The sequence below is a fragment of the Onychostruthus taczanowskii genome, unplaced genomic scaffold, assembly GCF_017590055.1.
Source record: "Onychostruthus taczanowskii isolate IOZ18803 unplaced genomic scaffold, ASM1759005v1 scaffold50, whole genome shotgun sequence".
NCBI classification, from domain to species: Eukaryota; Metazoa; Chordata; class Aves; order Passeriformes; family Passeridae; genus Onychostruthus; species Onychostruthus taczanowskii.
In genome coordinates, this window is record NW_024502569.1 from 1,341,408 (window position 1) to 1,360,832 (window position 19,425).

Sequence of the window (19,425 nt, forward strand, 5' to 3'; positions counted from 1 at the left end):
TGTGGTCCCCTCCAACCCAACTCATCCTGTGATCCTGTGAATTTCTGTAACTGCTTCTGGAGCATTTTTTGCTAAATGTTTGATTTATTACAGCAAAGATGTTACTATGAACACAGAGGTGTATTTCTGTAGATGTCATCACAGCAGATCCTGCTTGGCAGCATTACCAAAACTAAAGAGGGTCCAGGAAATGGGCCAAGGATGGGAAGAAAGAGTGACAGTAGGAAGGGGTGAAGGCTGGGAAAGACAATCTCTGGAGGAGACCTGGAGATCTGAGCACTGTTACTTCTTCTGGAACTACCATCAGATGAAGAATGGGACAGTCACCAGCAGCAATGGCTGGTGAACACAACCCACCCTCTCACTCGATGTGAGCAGCCAAGCCAAAGCTCCTTTTCTGCCCTTTAGGAAGTCTGCTAGAGTAGGCAGAACTTTTTGGCTTACAGCTGGCTTTGTGTGGTGGGACCGTGGCTTCTTCCAGGGTGCTGGCTGTCAGGGACTCAGAAGCAAAGGTGATGGCTCATAGTGAAGCACAGATAATAATCACTTGAAATGGCAAGAGGCCTTTCCACTGTGCCCACAATGTACAAGATACTGTGCAAAAAGTTACTTACTCCAATCATTCCATCAAAATGCGGGAATGTGTTTTCTTTTTCAAAGACATTGTGCTTAATTAGTTCTCCCCTTTCTGGAAGTGAAGTCAATTCTGTGTAGATCACTAACCTAAGGCACCTGAGAAAATGAGGCCTTCAGGAGTAGGTCTCTCATTCCTGCATAGAGAATTAATCTATTTTTATTGTGTACCACAGCTACGGGCTGAAATTCTTCTTGGCATTGCTCATCCCTGTAAAGGCTGGATGACTGGTGTAAGCTCTTTGTCTAGACATCCTCTATAGTTTTGTATTAGGCAGTCAAGCCAGGATGGAGACTTCTCCCATATCAAAAGAAATAAAAAAGAGAAGTGAGAGCATTTACCTTCTGGAAGCATTTTTCTCTCTCCACTGACTCCAGCAGGAGGTTAGACAGTTTACAATAATGTCTGACGTTTAAATAGCTATCAATAGCTGAGGGGAGGTCTACATAAACAGTGTGTACCTGCATGCTCTCATCTCTTACAGCTGCAGTTCAAATTACAAAGGTAATACAATAAATCCAAATTTTCTGGATGTGTTACAGTATTCTTTCTATCACCAAAGACATGCCTGTAACAGTGAAATATACACTAACCAGCACTAAAATATGCCTAGCTGGTGTGCATTGCTCAGTTTATGGCACATGCAGTGACAGGCACATCACATGCCAGCATCTTACTTTGCTTGCTTTCCACTTTGACAGTCACAGTGCTGCCTTCTGACACATCTTCCTCATCACTGACAGGTTTGCCACATATATCAACGGCTTAAGCTTCTCTTTTTATTTTGAAAAGCTTCTGTTCTGCTTTGCTCTCTCACAGATGGAGTACTGAAACAATCATTAAAATAAATACTACCAATATTCAATCTGTCACAAGAAGTAAATGACATGCATGGGTGAACAGAAGCTACTCAGTGATGCGAGATCAGTTCTTCAGCTGCTCCCTTCTCCCAGTGCATTGGAGGTGCACTGCCTAGGTGTGAGCATGGATGTTAACACTTCAAGCAGACAAGGCCAACTCCGATGTAGTACTGAAGCTCTCTGTTATTCTTAGCCTCCTCCTTTTCCTTTTCAAATCTATTGGAAATGGGCAGGTGCTGCAGTGCTCTGGCAATTCACTGAATTTGAGACAATCACACCTGTACTGGCCTCTTCTTTTCTGTCTGTTTTTCCTATGACATTTCCATGTGTTTTGTCCCTTTGTCTTTCCTATGGCATTTTAGTAACTTTATCAGAGCAATGTAAAATTTGTCAGTGACTTAACAGACAATAAAAAATACAGTGAACAAAGGCATAGAGACATATGCTTTAGATAACAAGCATATGTCTCACATCACTTCAATGATTCTGAACTGTTGTGTCAATAATCAACTTAGAGTCATTAATTAAAAACATTTCTGCATTTGCCATTTGCCATTTCTTTCCCAGTCTCTAAGCAAAACAAGTCAAAATTCTTGTGTTTTAAGTTCATTTAATCTGCGTACATGAAATATTTTTGAAGAGGCACAAGTAAATCTGAAGTAAATTTGATATGGACATTTCAAGTTTCAAGGTTGTTTTTGCTAGTGTGCTCCATTGCAAGCATGTTGTCATTATTTTTAATTTTTTTTTCAGAAGCTGAAAGGATTCAGATGTTTTTATATGAGATTCCAAGCATTAATAATGACTGTGTGATCATGGTTTTGGAAAACTAAGAATATATTTCCTGGCTACATATGCAAGTTTATGTTTGTTAAGAAAAGCAAGAATGAAGTAATTTTGATCTCTGATGGATGAAACCCATTGGAATGGAAACTAACATCCATGAAGAAGAACAGGGCTCACCTTATCTAGTATCTGCTAAGTGCCTGGGAACTCCAAAGGAAACAAAGTATGAAGAATACCAAAGAAAGACAGAAAATCAGACAAGTCCATATGAATTTCGGAATTTGTTACTGGAACCTGAGCTGAGCTTGCCGTCTGCGTCATCCTTATTGGACCACAATGAGACATCCTTACAACTTGGCATGGCTGCAGGGTGTGCCAGTGCCACCAACCAGCCTGAGACAAAGCACCTTTGTGAAGAATTATCCTGTTCTACAAGGCACGTGTCAAAGGAAGATCCTTTAAACCTTCCCCTGCACACAGAATGGCCAGTCCTCACAGGAAAAAATTCAGACAAGAAACCAGAAGCAAATTATGAGATCAGAGTCATAGAACACAAACCATGTGCTATCACATTTTCTGATTTTGAATTTTTATCACATGAAGCTGACACTAAGCTCCATATTTGCGAGACAGGAGAAGCAGATGATTTTTCTTCTGAAGAGGAAGCAGCAGATAACAGAGGTGATCATGACACATTTACAGAACTGCCGCTGTATGAGGCATTTTTCAAAGGCCTTCAGAGAAGGAATGTTTCCCAAAGAAAGCAAGCTAAACACGAACTTACTAAATATCAGCACATCTGTCATGTAGAAGGCTGCAATAATCATTCTGGAAAGGCATTGAAGGACCATGACAAAGAAGAAAAACACATGGAGCTGGAGGTAATACAAGCTACTCTTTAGTTTCAAGTGTGTTTCAAATAAGTGGCGTCATTTAGGGTTGGTTACAGAAGGAAAACGAGTTGTGTCAATTGTTATAGGGTGATAATTATTGTGAATTACAAAATTAAGAACCTAAACCTACAGTAAAAGTATACTAGTTTTTTTCACTAGACAAATCTTACTTCACATTGACCACACTTCTATTAGCCTGAACTTCAAACTTTGGTTTTCTGGTTTCTTTTCTATTTAAATGGGAACATTAGCTCCATTTCCTCCATTCCTACAAGATCATATATCATGCCATGTACAGCACACAGTCTAAGGACTGTTCCAAAGGGATAGAGCTCACATTTAGTCCTAGAGCAGAATATATTTCTTCATGCTGAAAAACAGGCTTTTAGTGTGGGGGCACTGTAGCACTGAGCCACCTAAGCAACAGCACTGTTTCCACTTAATAACTGTTTTCTGTACTATTATTTCATTAAAACAATATGGAGGACAAATTAAAGAGGGTATATAACAATTGGTTGGTTGGTTGGTTGGTTGGTTGGGTTTTTCTGTGTTTTTTTAATCTGTGCTGTTATATATCATGAAGTTCTATAGACCAGTGGCCAAAATGAAAAAATACATTTTCAGGACAAAATGAAAAACCCTGGGTAATAAAAAATCATCCAACTATATATAACCTTTCCAGAAAAAAACCCAAAAACTTTGAGTAAATCAACTTTGTTTATTGGAACTGGAGGAACAGAAGCCTCCCAGCTGAACTGTCTCTAGTCTGGACAATAAGCATGGTTTCCCCCTGCTCACAGCTTGTGACAAACAAAATGACTGGAGCTAAACACATTTATCACTGGAGAAGTTCAGTTCTACTACAAAAATAAGAAGTGACTCAAAATAGTGGGCAAACCCAAAGCCTTAGAATTCCAATGTTCCCCACCTTGCAGCACAAATTGATCTTAACCTGCAGGCCAGGCATTCCTTTCCATCCTCTCTTCTCCTTCCTCCAGCTTTTAAAAGTTATTTTTCATCTGAATCTGCTCTATGCCTAGAAAAGCAGGCTGTAGTCCTGTAGTCTTTTACCCACTGTGTTTTATTTTACTCCGCCTGCAGTTGTCCTTTTACTTCTAGTGCTTATAACACAGAATTGCTTCACTGATTTCTGATTAATGAAGGGGTTATAGTTTGGACTATAATGTCCATATTTACATCAAAACTTTGGTGTAAAATATTTAATTGCTTCTCTCCTTTAGTACTAATCTATCTCCAGTTTGGGGTGACTAATTATGCCCTCAAGTAAGTGGGAGTTTTGTGCTGCATTTCATACATATCCCAACTTCACCACAGAAACCCATCAGCGCATGAAGAAATAAGCCAGATTTTTAGAAATTTTTCTCAGCAGATAATATTAGAAGACCAAGGCTCAAAGATGGTTCCCAAACAGTGCAACTTTTGATGCAATACTGACCCTGATTCTCATGACATATGGTTTATTAAGTAATTGCATTGTTCTTCTAACCTAAGCCAAGACTTACTTCTTCATTTACTCAGAAACATTCACATTAATGAAAATAATATATCTCAAAATGGATGCACAACATCCTTTTGCATTTTCTTTACTGAAGGTCATTCCTATGGATAAAAGGGAGATGCCAGGAGATGTTGTCATTTAGTTTACTTTATGTCTATGCCATAAAATACACTCAAGGATGCAGCTTGTAGTGCAAAATAATGAATTATAAATTGCCAGACAAGCATGTGAAATTACCTAGTAAATCTCAGTAAATGTGTCAAAACATTTCAAAAATTGGATGCAATGTTTCAGTCCTGGTTTTGATTTTTTCTATGTAAATAAGTATGCGTCATTCAAGGAAAGCCTCCAAGAATTAAAAAAAAATTAAAATATTAAGATTGTCTTGTCTCTCAAATTTTAGCAGCAGTCATGCATTGCTATGCAGACTGAAATCTCCCCGCCATGACTCTGGTAGAAGCAAATGTATGTTACTGTCAAGTTACTTATTTCTATTGTTTAGAAATGGTGTTAGGGAGAAATGTCTTTCTAGTGGAAAGAAATTAAATAAATAAAGACAACATGGGGTAAAAATCCTGACAAGGGGAACTGTTACTGCTGAACCTTAAACTTAAAAATCGCATAATAGACAGATTACTTTGGCCCTACAGATACAATCAACCAGAGCACCCTGCACAAGATCCTGACTAAATCCTTGCTGCTGGAGTTCACAGTGAAATTTTGTTTAAGATTTTTTGTTTAAGATCCTGCAGGGGCACTCTTACCCAGATGCACCTGTTACTGACTGCAAACCTCCTATCTGAGCTCCAGAAAGGAGGAAAGGCTATCACCTTCTCCAAGATGGAAGTGCTGGCCCTTGCAGGCAGTCACCACAAAAAGAGTCAGTGTCCCTGTCTCCTCTTAAATAGTTGCTGCACTCATTTAGGTGACAACTCTTGAACTTCTTGTTTCATTCTAATTAATAAGTAGAGACAAACCTTTAAGTGCATTGAGCAGTAAACAAGTAGAGGGAAGAGGGAAAAAATTCAATTTGTGTATGCTGCCAACTCTGTCAAGTGGAAGAAACTGCTGAAAACAATTCATATAGTGATGCCCTTTAAAAAAAATGCTCTTTCTTTTTTTCCAAAAGCTTCCGCCTCTTCTGAGTGGTACAAGATAAATGATACTTCTGTTCAACTTATGAATTCAGCATGGTCCCTGAGTTTCCACCCTTACAGCAGTTCCACATATATTTCCTGTGCTTTCTCAAAAAATCTAAATTTGGCAATCTGTTTTTCTTTGTCAGGAGTCTGCAATCAGCAGTACATTTAATGTCCAATGCAGCTCTTCCCAAATACTTAGGCTAATGGCAGAGGCTATTTCCAACCTAAATAATTCTATGATTATTTGGTTAGTTCTGTCCAGAGATTCTTTTGCAGCTCTGAAGTGGCACCTTCAGCCATTTTTCCTTGCTTGTTTAACTTCAAGTCTCCATATCAAACTTGATACGGTGTTTGTGCATGCAGCCAGCTCTGTGTTCAGGGGCAATAAATTATTCAGAATAGCTTCTGAAACATAACATTTTTCTAGATTGTAATTTCTTCAAACTTTACTGAGCAGGACACAGCTGAAGATCACCTTTAACCAGGAGCTACTATTCAACTTTCCGTCCTTAAATTTATTCTATGCTTACAAGCCTGAAAACAATATGTGCTACTTTCAGGAGTAACGTTTCAGGCAAGTAAATAATTATTGAAGGTATTTGACAGATATTAGGCAATAAGAAAGTATTATGAAATCATACCTTTGACAGTGTGAATTGTCATGGAACTTCCCTCACTCCAGGGATTGTATACAAATCCTGCTAATATTGTTGGCTGCTGCAAAGAGACAAGCATAGTCCTACCAACACAGCAGCAAACTGAAAATCTTTTCTGGGGCAATTTCAAATAGTTTATTTAGGCAGCCCATATTAGCAACTGGAAGAGCTAAAAAGGTTTCTGTTGCTGTTGACATTATTTAGGGCACCTAATAGAGTTCTCACAGCTTCCTTTATTGTTTCTCTCTCCCTTGAGAGACAATGGGATAAGTCAGGAAAGCCACATGCTGGAAAGGAACTGCTTAAAGTAACCATTAGGACTGCTAGGTGCTCCAGCAACCCCTCTGCAGCCTCCCTGTCTGTGCTCATATTTACATCATGCCTCTTTCAACGCATTTAGGAAGATCTAAACCAAATCTGCTTGTTTGTTTAAAGCACCATAATGATGGACTAATATTTGCATTGAATGTTACCCTGTTCAGCTGGGTCAAACACAGTGAGATGCCACTCCCCAGGAGAGACAAGATGACCGAAACAGATAATTTAGGTAATTAAGGTAGCATTCACAATGAATATCTTTGTCAGGAATTGGCCTTCAGACTGTAAGTTCAAAGAGTTTTGGAGCAGGCTGCACAGGCATGGGAGTGGCCAGTACAATGTCAGAGACAGCCTCAGTGTGCAGCTTTGTATTGTGTTAGCAGGGGAGCTGTGCCATCACTTTTCAGTAAATCTTCAAGGAAAACAGTGTCATAAAGGAGGTTTGTGAAAGCTCCATTGTTCTTGATATTTAAAGCCAAGGAAACTGAACTCTGAAAATTATTTCAGAAAACAGTCATTTACTGGGAAAAAAATGGATGATCAGTTTCTCTTTCCTTGATTATTCACTTACTGTCATTAATTTCCTCGTTCCATCCTTGTACTACAGTTAGGTAAATTTTATCCTCATTATTCACTGCCAAATGAAAAGTTTGATAATCATTGTATCAGCTTAAATCACAAGATTTAGGCTGGAATAATTTGCTGAAATGCAATATGGAAGTTTCCATAGCATCTATCCCTCATCTTGTCTGCTTGATTCAGCCCAGGATGCAGTTGGCTTTCTGTGCTGTGAGCACACACTGCTGGCTCATGTCCTGCTTTTCCTCTACACGAAACCCCAAGTTCTTCTCTTCTCAATGAGTTCCTCTCCCAGTCTGTGCTCATGCCTGGGATTGCCCTGATGCATGTTCAGCCCCTTGCACTTGGACTTGTTGCACCTCATGAAGTTCTTGTGGGCCCACTTCTCAGGTTTGTCCAGGTCCCTCTGCGTGGCATCCTGTCCTTCTGTTGCACTGCCCAGCTTTGTGTCACCTGAAAACTCACTGTCGATGTCAGTGATGAAGATATTGAAGAGCACAGGTCCCAAGACAGAGCCCTGAGAGACAGCACTTGTCAGTGGCCTCCACCTGGACATAGAGCCATTGACCACAATTCTCTGGCTGTGTCCATCCAGCCAATTTCTTATCAGCCAAACAGTCCACTCTTCAAATCCCTCTGACTCCAGTTTGGAGATAAAGATGTCATGGGGGACTGTGTCAAAGGCCATAAAGAAATCTAGACATAGATGACATTGGTCAGTCTTCTCCTGTCAGTTGCTGCACTCACAAGAAGAGAAGATAAATCCCATATAATTTATTCAAAAGCCATAGTCCTTAAAGTCAATCATCATTCCTTAAAATATATGTATTCTTCTGTGTGACTTGTAAGTATTTTAATCAAGTAATCATACCCTATGAGAAAGTAATGAGAAAGTTTTAAATCTTTGACAACGAATCTGACCTGGCAGTGTGCCCAGGTGGCCAAGAAGGCCAGTGGCATCCTGGCCTACATCAGCAATAGTGTGACCAGCAGGATCAGGACAGTGACTGTCCCCTGTTCTCAGCACTGCTGAGGTCACACCTCAAATCTGGTGTTCAGTTCTGGGCCCCTCATTACAAGAAGAACATTGAGGGCCTGGAGCATGTCCAGAGAAGGGCAATGGAGCTGTGGAAGGGTCTGGAGCACAAGTCTGATGAGGAGCAACTGATGGAGCTGGGGGTGTTTAGCCTGGAGAAAAGGAGGCTCAGGGGAGATTTCATCACTCTCTACAGCCATCTGGAAGGAGGATATTGTGAGGAGGGGGTCAGTCTCTTCTGACATATCTCAAGGGAAAGGACAAGAGAAAATGGCCCTAAGTTGTGCCAGGAGAGGATCAGATTAGATGTTATAAAAATAATTGACCTAAAGAGTGGCTAAGCATTGGAATTACATGCCCAGGGAGGTAGCAGAGTCACCATCTCTGAGAGTGTTCAAGAGACATCTGGATGTGGCACATGGGGATCTGATTTAGGGGTGATTATGGTGGTGCTGAGTTGCTGGTTGGACTAGATGATCTTGAAGGTATCTTCCAACCTTAATGACTCTGTGATCCTGTGAATTTTCATTATCCAGATTACATTGAGTTCATTCAATTTAAATGATCAAAACTGAGCAGCAGTCAAGCCTACATCTGTGATCAGGTATTTTACAGCTGCCAAAGTAAGCTTCTTACCCTTGTACTTGCATGGCTTACACTCTGCTCAGTGCCTTGCTTAGCCACTCTGAAGCACTTTTCTGAGAGGTGTTATTCTGTTTTCTTTAATGAGGCAGTGGAACTTAGGTGGAATTCAAGATACCTGAAAATTGCCCTGCAACAGTATCTTCTTCTCTAATTCAGTTGTACAGGAGCAACAACTAGAGAGGAACATATTAGAGTAAAGTATGAATTCCTACTCTCATTCCTCCCATACTTTGGAAGTTTGTACTTCATTTTACCCTATGAAACTGAGACTCCAAAGCTAGAGGAGGAGAATGGTTGCAAACTTGTGATGACTTCTTCATGAGGAATAATACAGTTATTATCTCCTTTCAGTCATCTTCTGCAGACATTGGAAATCTACCCAGGTAGGAGAGCTGAATACTGAAATAACAATAGACAGGGAGAACAGGCTATCAAGGGGAGAAAAATGGGAAATTACTTGTCTAAGAAAGGAGTGATGCACTAAGCTTTGTACATTCTAATTTCCTTTGTATGCCTGTAAGATTTGTACTTTCTGTATTTCACTGACATATTCTCGAGAGCTGATAGATAAGAACATGGTGACTCAAACTTTGCAAGGTTTTTAGTGTTTATGCTTATTTTCTGCCTGCTTGGAAAAGGGGTTGGAGAACTGATTATTACTTTAACAATGATGCATTATTGTCAGTCAATAAATAATCACAATCAGCTCTTTACTATTAAGAGTCAGATAAATGCTGGCTTAGGGACTTTAAATATTAAGTTAATGAAAGGATTTTTTATTAGCTTCACAAATTTGAAGGACTAATGTTGAATATAGCATTTTGCGTGGAGTACTTTTTTTCTGTCACCTCAGTATTCCTAATAGTGTAACCATTTCCCATTACAATGTGGCATTTCTTGTGTCCTGCTTGTTGTGGACATTAGCTACATCACTGTTTCTACTGAGAAATTATAGGAACTTTGGAAAATAACAGTAAAGTTATAAGAAGAGGAGTAATTTAAGGATATGCATAAAAATCATACTGAAAAGAATTCTTATATTGAAATCACATAGGAGAACATGTAGATGCTATCAAAATTACCGCCCTTTATCTCTCCAGCATACTTGCATGTTGCTTGCCTGTTTTAATAAACATACATCACTCATTGTTGATTAATATAGAATTAAAAAATAAAAATGTATATGGCCCTAGAAAAGATACACTACTTGCCATTAGCAGATACACTTATTTTAAATCACAAGATCTTCTTTGCAGGCATCAGTGTCTATAGGGTTGAGGTTGGAGAAAGGAAGTCACTCTGGTTTTTGTATAATACATCTCACAGACTATTTTGAGCAGTCCCTTTCAGCTTGGGCTCTGCCAAAATCCTCCTGAGGAAAAGTTATTACATGAGGGGACACAACCTGTTCTTTGTCAAAAGCAGAGCTGATAAACAAATCTCCATGTGATGGGGTGACTAACACTGAAAAAATTCAGAGGGTTGCATTGCAGTTGATTCTTATGCAGTTTGCAGAATACCATCACTCTAAAAATGTGTAGGAGATAGTATAAATTACTGACATAGTGAAAGTCTGAGAAAATTAAAATTAGGGTAAACTAATGAAGAAAATTGGATAATTAGTCAAAAGGACAACTCATCTTGACTTTCAAATTCCTTTAGAAAATTTATAAAGTGCATTTCAACTTGGTGTTGAATTAGGTTATACATGTATTATATATATACAATATATGTATTATAGAAGGTGAGATTACTGAATTACCTTGCACAGTGTGAAACCCTTGGACCATTCAGGTTAATGTGTAGAACTTTATAGCTGTCCTTCCACGAAGATAATGAATTGCCAATGATTTTTTTTGCACAGTGTCATCAAAGCCCACGCACACACACTGAAAGACGTCACAAACAGCATTTTGGGAACCCCTGCTTTAGCGTGTTCAAGAGCATTAGTACACTGTTTATTGTTTATATTTATGGTTTTTTTTTTTTATTTATCTGTAAAGCTTCAGAAGACTAAATAGTTAACAGATATTTTATACAAAAGGGAGACAATATTCACTACTTGTGAGTTATGTTTTTTTTTCCCAAATATTGACTACTTTATTTATTGTGTATTTGAATATTTTAAAACCATAAGGTCACCTCAGGAAAGAGCAATATTACTATTGGTCTTGCCAGAAAACACACAAAAAAAAAGATTATGTGCTTATGAAATAAAAAAGGTGTATCAAGATTCTTCTTGAAAAGTATCTCAGCATATCTGGAACCTGTGAAATGTGAGCCCATTCAAGTGTTTCATGCATCTCTATAGAAGGAGAGAAAAAGTCAACAGAAAATATGCCCTGTCTAAGTCAAGGCTGTGATGAACAACATTCCTCTGCCTGAGCATGGGAAGAGGCACCTGTGAGAATTACAGACTGAGTCTTAGGTGTGGGGAACCAGAAGAAACATGTAGAAATCTGTTAACCTGCTTATCATTGAAATTAAGATATTTCTTCAAGGGACAGATGGAGACACTGGATAAACTGTGGGATGGGCAGTAAGCAGAACTTGTGAGATCAGAAACTTGCACAAAAGATAAGGAGACCAGGGAAGGGTTGCATTTTAAAGCTGCTCAGGCTGACAAACGAGGATTTGGTATGCTTTTCAAGTCAGCCAATAGAACTGCAGTATAGCAGAGGAAAAAAAAAACAAATCACCAGAAAGAAACAGAACTTTACTGAATCATCAACCTCACAAAGTATATTTTGTAATGTGTAAAAGTTCTTGAAAGGGATTAAGAAAAATGAATTACAGATTTCTTCATACACAGAAATCCCATCAGAAGATTGTAAGCACTTCCTATAAGACATTCAGGTGCTTTTGAAACTTCTTCCTAGGTTACACATGCCCAGTTAATGAAAATCAGAGTAGTGACACAGCTAGGATCCTCTGTCCTTGCCATGAAAGTTTAATAAAGTAATGTTAGCTTGATATTGTAACAGACATATTTCTTTGGTAGGGCCATGGGACCCCAACTGATATGATCTGACACGCTAAGGGATCTATGACCATTTTTTGGTACGGCCACATCGCAGGCTACCATACAACCAGAAATCTGTGTGAACACTGAGATCCATGACTGAACCCAATTTAGAGATACATTAAAAATTTTCAATGTCATGAACTTCACTGAGAGTTGATGGATCTCAGATTTCATTTTACAACATTCTTCTGTAGTTACTTTCTATAGGAAAGTGTCATAAGCCTCAAGCCTTTCCTTAACAATCTCTCCAAGTATGGAGTATTTTTTTTCAAATTGTAATAAAAATGGAAACATATTGTTCTTTCTATACAAGCTTTTGTACAAACTGATTTATTGTAAAACTCTTGCCCAGTTTTGAATTATCTTAGAGCTAAGACTTTTGCAATGCAGAGAAGGAAAATCTTCTCTGTATTAGCTTGGAGTTCTCCTGAAATAAATCAGACAGGACATTGAAGTCTATGTCTGCATTTCAAATATTTTTTCTTCCAGAAATTAACTTCAGTAAAATCTCACCAGGTTTTTGCCTGGTATTGTATTACTGGGCTCTTTTTATGTGTGCTTTCTATGGATTCTGAAATTCTTTGGCATTTAGACTATCAATCCAATGTTTCAAAGATCAGGTCTAGAATAGGTAATGTTTTAGCATCACAGATTTAACAGTTCATTTCTAATGTATGTGCAGAGAAACTTTGTTTGGCTTTAATCCAATCTTTGTGATGAAGCAATAAGTAATATGGTAGATATGCTACTGTAAGGTTTGCAGTTACTATTTATTTGTTTCTATCCAAGCAGTATAATGGTGACATTTCAGTATTTACATAATGAGGACTTTTCACTGTGGCAAAAGCCTTGGCAGTTAGTCTGGGGTCTCATTTACTTAAATGAAAATGTAAAAAAAAAAAAAAAGCTGCTAAACCTGCCAAGAAGCAACAGAACAGAACACTTCAACTTGTATGCATTTTATTCTTTACGATGTACACCACATATCAAGATCAAGAGAAAAGTACACAAAGCCAGTAACTAGAAGGAAGAATATACAGACTGCCTTTTATTAACATGCCAAAATAGGTGCCTAAACTGAGGGGAAGTGGAGTACTGAGAATTTGTGCAACTAAGGATCTAGACTGTGAGAGTTCACCTCAAGCTGTACTTTTATCTGCTGTGTTGTAGATTTTCCCAAGGTATTACAAATAACTTGTGATATTTGGAAAATTATCATGTTTGTGAGATAAAAGATGATTAAACTAAAAAAGATTACCCCTGGAAGACAGAAACATTCCAAAGACCCTGGGGCTTTTTTTTAAAATAAAAGTTGCAATACTATGATGCATTTCTAATGCAAAGGGGCTATCAAGATACCACTCTGGTTTGTGTTTTTTGTAGAACAGATCAAGTGCTATCTTGAATTGTCCAAGCCTTGTCTTGGGGGACACATAATGCCACTGATGTTAAAAAAAAAAAAAAAAAAAAAAAAAAAAAAAAAAGGAAAAAAAATTGAAAGAGAGAAATGAGATTAAGAAGCCTTAGTGGGAAACCCCCAGTATTCCAAGCAAGCACAGACAAACTCAGCTCTTTCTGAAATAAAGGCAAAAACAAATTATAGAAGTTCAGAAAACACTTTTGAAACCAAACTTTTCAGACATGACAAAGCTTGCATTTCGCATGTGAATGACAGACAGCAAACTCTAAAATTGCCACTTCTTCAATTTGTATGTTTGTATTCATGGTAAATTCTTCAAAAGAATTTACCATGAATACAAACAAAAAATAACAGCAAACTCTAAAATAGTTAGAATTGCTATAAATTGGAATGTATACATTTAGAGTTTTTATCTGTGATCATCTTCTCCTGTGTGCAATGTTTCCAGTTTTGTAAAAAGTTCTTAAGAAGATAAGTTTAAGTTGCATTAAACAGAATTAAGATATCTAAGCTAAAATAATAATAAAAAAAGACTAGGCCTTCTTAATGTGTGCTTTTTGCTTGTTTGGAAATTGTGTTCAAATGGTTGCAAATGCCAGAGTGTTCACGCAAGCACCTTGGAACACACAGCATTTAATTCTAATGCAAATTAAAAGGAATCTGTAAGAGTAGTAAGTATGGTTGAAAACTGTACAAATTTAAGAAGGAACATTTGGTTTATGCATCCAATTTAAAATTGGCAATATATATCAAAACCCCCAGCCTCCTAGGTATAGCATGACAAATAAAAGCATTCCATTTTGCAAAGGCAGTAATTATTTTTAAATTTGGGGTTACTTTAGTTCAGAAAAAAACTCCCCAAATATTCAAAATTCTCTATGACCATGAAAAATTCCTTACCCTGGCTGTGATATGTCAGGAGCCTCCAGCAGCTTGCTAGGTGGGCTTCTAAGGAGCTTGGCAGGTAAAGGTATTTTACCCAGAGGAAAGTTGTCAAAATTAAGCTGTCTTTGAAAAGTAATTCTAGTCTGATGCATTGACAAATATCAATTAAAAGAAAAGAAAAACACTTGTCATGTCAGATATGCAGTTGTTATCACTTTGGCATTTTAAATTTTAAACTCAAATATATGTTGAGTGGGCTTGCAACCAGGCTGTTTCAATAAACATTGATCAGTTTATGCACATTTTCCCATTCAAGAGTTGTCTAGACCAATTCCCTTTGGAATTGTTTTGGGTTTTAGGGTTTTGGTTTGATGTTTGGGTTTTTGGGTTTTTTATGGGTGGCAATATCATAATTGGGACTATACAGAGGTGAGCAGTATTGGAAAGCAATGGAGAACTTGTCACTTTTTTAAGTTCCTCAAGCATTGCATTACGACTGTGTGCTAAAATACAAACTATGATCCTTCCAGCTTTTATCCTTGCACATTTGGATATAGCCCAGGTGCACATAATGCTTTTCTCTCAAGGATATCTAGAGATCTTCCTAAACCTGCAAGGCATGCAATTGTACATTATACTGCATTTTCCTAGCAAGATTTTCCTTATTATTGCTATGAAGTATCCTGCATTTCAAAATTCACTTCCTTGAAGTATGTAACTGGAGAAACTAGCTGAAATCCTCGAATTAGCCTAGGAATTGTTTGGTTTCAGTTATTTGCAGAGTTATACCAATAGATATCTTTATGTGGATTTTTGTGGTTGATGGGGTTTTTCTAAAATATGCCATATCACAGGGAACTGAAACATTTGCGAATATAATTATCACTGCTGGTAATCATCCCACAGTAGAGGTTTTTCGCTCTTTCTTGTAATTCTCCTAGTAATTCCAAATACTAATATTTTCCTGCTCCTTTTAATAACCATTACTTTTATAAATAAAGCTTACCAAATACCTTAACAAGGATAAACAGAATTTTTGAATGCTTTCAGTTAAGGTACTTCACAAAGAGCCAGGCAAATACAAATAAAACTAAAGTACTCCAAAATACAAGTTATGTTAGAACTGGAAGTCAATAATAGTCAGGCTAACTCTTGGTAAGTGAAACCCTGGGACAGGCTCATGTTTTCAGCTTCACCTGCCTCAGAACTTCTTCAGTGCATTTGTATTTTGAAGGTTTTGCAGAACTTTTGTACATTTTAAAAGTAGTTGCTACAGATCATTGCTGTCCCTCAACCCTCATTCCAGGAGATGGTGTTTGAAGCTAGGGACAGGGAACATGACTGAACTTTAAAGTTCTGATAACGGCAGTTTTTGCTATTTAGTGTGCATCATACTCTTACAGCAAGATATTTTTTTGATCTCCAGGCCTTATTTTCCAACTTTTGTGTTATACAAAAACACTTAGGTGGTATAAGCAATATGTTTACAAGCTCTGGGAACACATAAACTATTATTTTCCTTCAGGAACAATGCCTAAGGCTGCTTTATCAAAGCACCTTTTCTTCAAAAATTGAGATCAAACTGATTTGTTTAACAGAAAGTGTTTTAGGTTTTCTAACTGAGCTATCTTCTTCCCAAGTTAAAAAGACATGCTAAAATATATAGTCACTATTTTGTTTCTGTTTGTGACTAAAAAAAGTCACAAAAGAGTCTTCATAAAGTAAGATGTCCAGGAGCAGCAAAATATTATGCAGTCAGTATTATACATATATGCACTCACCAAATGCAGTCAGCATTATGTTGTAATAATACAACATTTACTTCACAACATTTCCTTTTTTATTTTTTAATTCTAGCAAGACAGGGCTTCAGCTGTTTACAGATATCATCAATAAGTACAAATACCATGAATAGTTAAAGTTCTGAAAGTTGTTTTGATCACTCACATGGTATTTATGTATTTCTTCTGAATATTTATGTATTTCTTCTGAAATGTATTTCAAATTCTGAACACTTTAGGTACATAACTAGCATTAATAATTAAAAATATAAAACTACACACTACATTAATAAGGGATGACTGCTCTTGTGCATTATGTGAATATCTTAATTCAGCATTTAAATTCTGCCCAACTCCTTCAGCTTCTTAGTTTCTACATTTTTCATGGCTATTCTTGTCATTTAGAGAAAAAAGAAAAAGCATAAACCACAGCAGATTATTATAGTAACACACCTGATGCTGTAGCTTTTAGCATAGGCAGGTAGCAGAAATAGATACTTCAGTTTACCAAATAAAAGATGGCAAAAAAATCCCAAACAGAGACACAGAGAGGTGACTTGCAAGACGTGTCCCAGGTACAGTCAATGGCTTGTTCAGAACATTATCTGTAAGACCCTTTGCTTCTTCAGGTTAAAAGCTTTTGCCAGTTTTACTAGGCAGGGAGGAGTGAAATCTGATCTCTGTAGTTTAGGTGATTAATTCTCTGACACTCAGGTATTTAAATATCTATGGTTCCTGATCATCTATGGGGGCTGCTGGAGTAGGTTTGCAGCTCTTAAAATTTTCTTCCAGAGAAAATGGGATGTAGGAGGAAGACCAGAAGGAGTGCAAGTGGGCAGCACGTCTTGTCTTAACAGAGAGTTAAGACATCAGCAGAATATTATCTGGATCTGGGTGTTAGGGAACATATCCAGTTTCCATGCTATAGAGAAAGCAGGCTGTCAAATGAAGCACATAAATTTCTTACACAGTTGAGTTAAAGACACTGATGTCTTTGAAGAGCTCCAGAGGGAGATTTCATCTGATTAAGTGCAGGCATTTAAGAAACTTAAGACAATGAAAAGAAAAATGTGCCTCTTTACTCATCGTTCTCACTTCCAAAAATTTATACAAGGAGATTTATTTGTTGCTCTGATCAGTGTCCTTATGTCACTTTGACAAGCTCCTTATAACTGAAATGCTACAACCCACAGCCTGTTCAAAACAAGGGGAGATAAAACATTAAAACTGAGAAATGTACATGTACTAGAAATTATACCTGGAGCTAGTTTTATCTAGTCACCAAGCACAATGGTATTTCTGATTTCAAACTTACTCCCACCTCCCTTTAACTTTGGCCAACTCAAAACTTAAATACATAATGTATTGTTTGTGTTACACTGCAGTTTTAGTTACAGAAGTATTTTGTTTCCTTCGTCATTCTGGGGTTTTTTTTCAGAAAAGATTTTCAAAAATGCACTCATCTGCTGCAATTTTGCCACAAAAAATAATTTTCTTTTATGTGACTGTTTATTAATCCACTATTCTTCCCCTGCCTAACATCCAGGGGGGATTTAGGCCTAAATCCCTGTCTTGATCCCTGTGCACAAGAGACAGAATGAAGTTCACTGCTTTGCCTGAGTGCTCTGCAAGGAGCAACCTAGCAAGGCTGACACCTAAACAGAAGCTGTTGAGAAACGCCTTTGCTGCTTATGAAAAAGAGCATGTGAGATGAATGACACCAATCCTATAAAATCAGCAAATAAGCTCTGAACAACCCTTGCAATGTATTTTTCTTCAGTTCCTTCATCAGGGACTAGTTGCTCTTCACAAGGGAAAAAAAGTCATTTATAAAATCAAGCATCTCAGGATAGGAAGTGATAATTTATTGTCCTACTGTTTCTGCAGAAGTCACCTAATCACCCCATGATGATTATCTCATAAAAGTAATTAATTGTTCCAAAATGCTTTTCAGATTTAAGACTATCACCCTGACATTCTGCAGAATTAATGCCTCCTGCCTCACCCCTTCCAGGACCTCCTGTTGCCCAAACCACTCCACACCTCTCACTGCTTTTCATCATACTCCAGTCCTTTCCTGTTCTTGTATTATTTCCAGTTTCTACTTCCTGCTATTTTCCCAACACTGCCAATGTCTTCTCTACTTCCTTTCCCTCAGAATGCCCCCAGCACCCCCCTCCATGACTCTGGCAAGGGACAATCAATATGTGCTTTACCTAGTGGTAACTTCCCACTGCCTGACAAATTAGTACACATAAATAAATTCATCAGCAGCTATTAAAAAATTATACTGGTGTTATGTCATCCTTAGTTTTATAGTGGGCCACCACTTTTGTCTCTTGTACAGTGAAAATTTTAGGAAATAAGTCCCTCATATTCAGGTGGAACTTCCTGTGCATCAGTTTCTGCCCCTTCCCTCTTGTCCAATTGCCTGGCATCATGGAGCACAGCCTGGTCCATCCTCTGACCCTCCCTTGAGATACTCATAGAATTGATGCAGTCCCTCTCAGTTGTCTCTTCTCGAGGCTGAACACGGCCAGTTCCCTCAGCCTTTCCTGCCAAGAGAGGTGTTCCACTCCCTTGATACACTTTGTAGTCTTCCACTGAAGAGAGATGCTCTCTGCTGGATCCGCTCCAGGAGCTCTGTGTCTCTCTTGCACTGAGGGGCCCAGAAATGAAAGATCTGCTTCAGATTACTTTTTAGCCTTGTATACCTCTGCTTAGCTGTGCAGCCAAGGCATCAGCAGCACGACCGCAGGCCAGCCAAGGCATGAGGCAGGTCTTTCCGCTGAAGTGCTCTGGCATAAGCAGAACCTGAGGCATATGGAAAAGTCACTTCTTGGAGGGGCGAAGCCAGACCCGGCTGAAAGAGTTTCCACACCACGGGGGAGGCTCCTCTCGGGGCACGGCGGAGGCAGGGCCAGCTCAGGGGCCCCTCCGGCCCCGGGCACCCTGGCGGTCCTTCGTCCCCTCCCCTGCAGCCGCCGCGCCCCCGAAGGCAGCAGGGACGGGCCGAGCGCTCCCACGGGCAAGCGGGCGGCGGCTGCGGGGCTCAGCCTCGCCACCTGCAGGAGCCGCTCCCCGCTGGCGGCGTCTTTTCTCCTCACAGAGCCCGTGCGGCCGATGCCTCCCGGTGCGGGGCCGGCGAGCGAGGCACGGCCGGTCCCGCAGCGCTGCTCCAGCGGCTCCCGCCGCCCCTGCCCGGCGGGGCGCGCTCCCCTCCCTGACCGCTAGGGCGCGCCCCCG

General features: G+C 38.9%; 1 protein-coding gene across 3 annotated transcripts in view; it reads left to right on the forward strand.

Moving 5' to 3' along the window:
- The window catches only part of STARD13 (StAR related lipid transfer domain containing 13), a 286,278-nt gene that overhangs the window by 42,074 nt on the left and 224,779 nt on the right, over nt 1-19,425 (forward strand). For all 3 annotated transcript variants that reach the window (XM_041416096.1, XM_041416099.1, XM_041416097.1), the window contains exon 2: nt 2,248-3,161. In XM_041416096.1, the coding sequence (XP_041272030.1) occupies nt 2,406-3,161 (756 nt within the window). In that variant the 5' untranslated portion in view covers nt 2,248-2,405. The remainder of the gene's footprint in view (nt 1-2,247; nt 3,162-19,425) is intronic.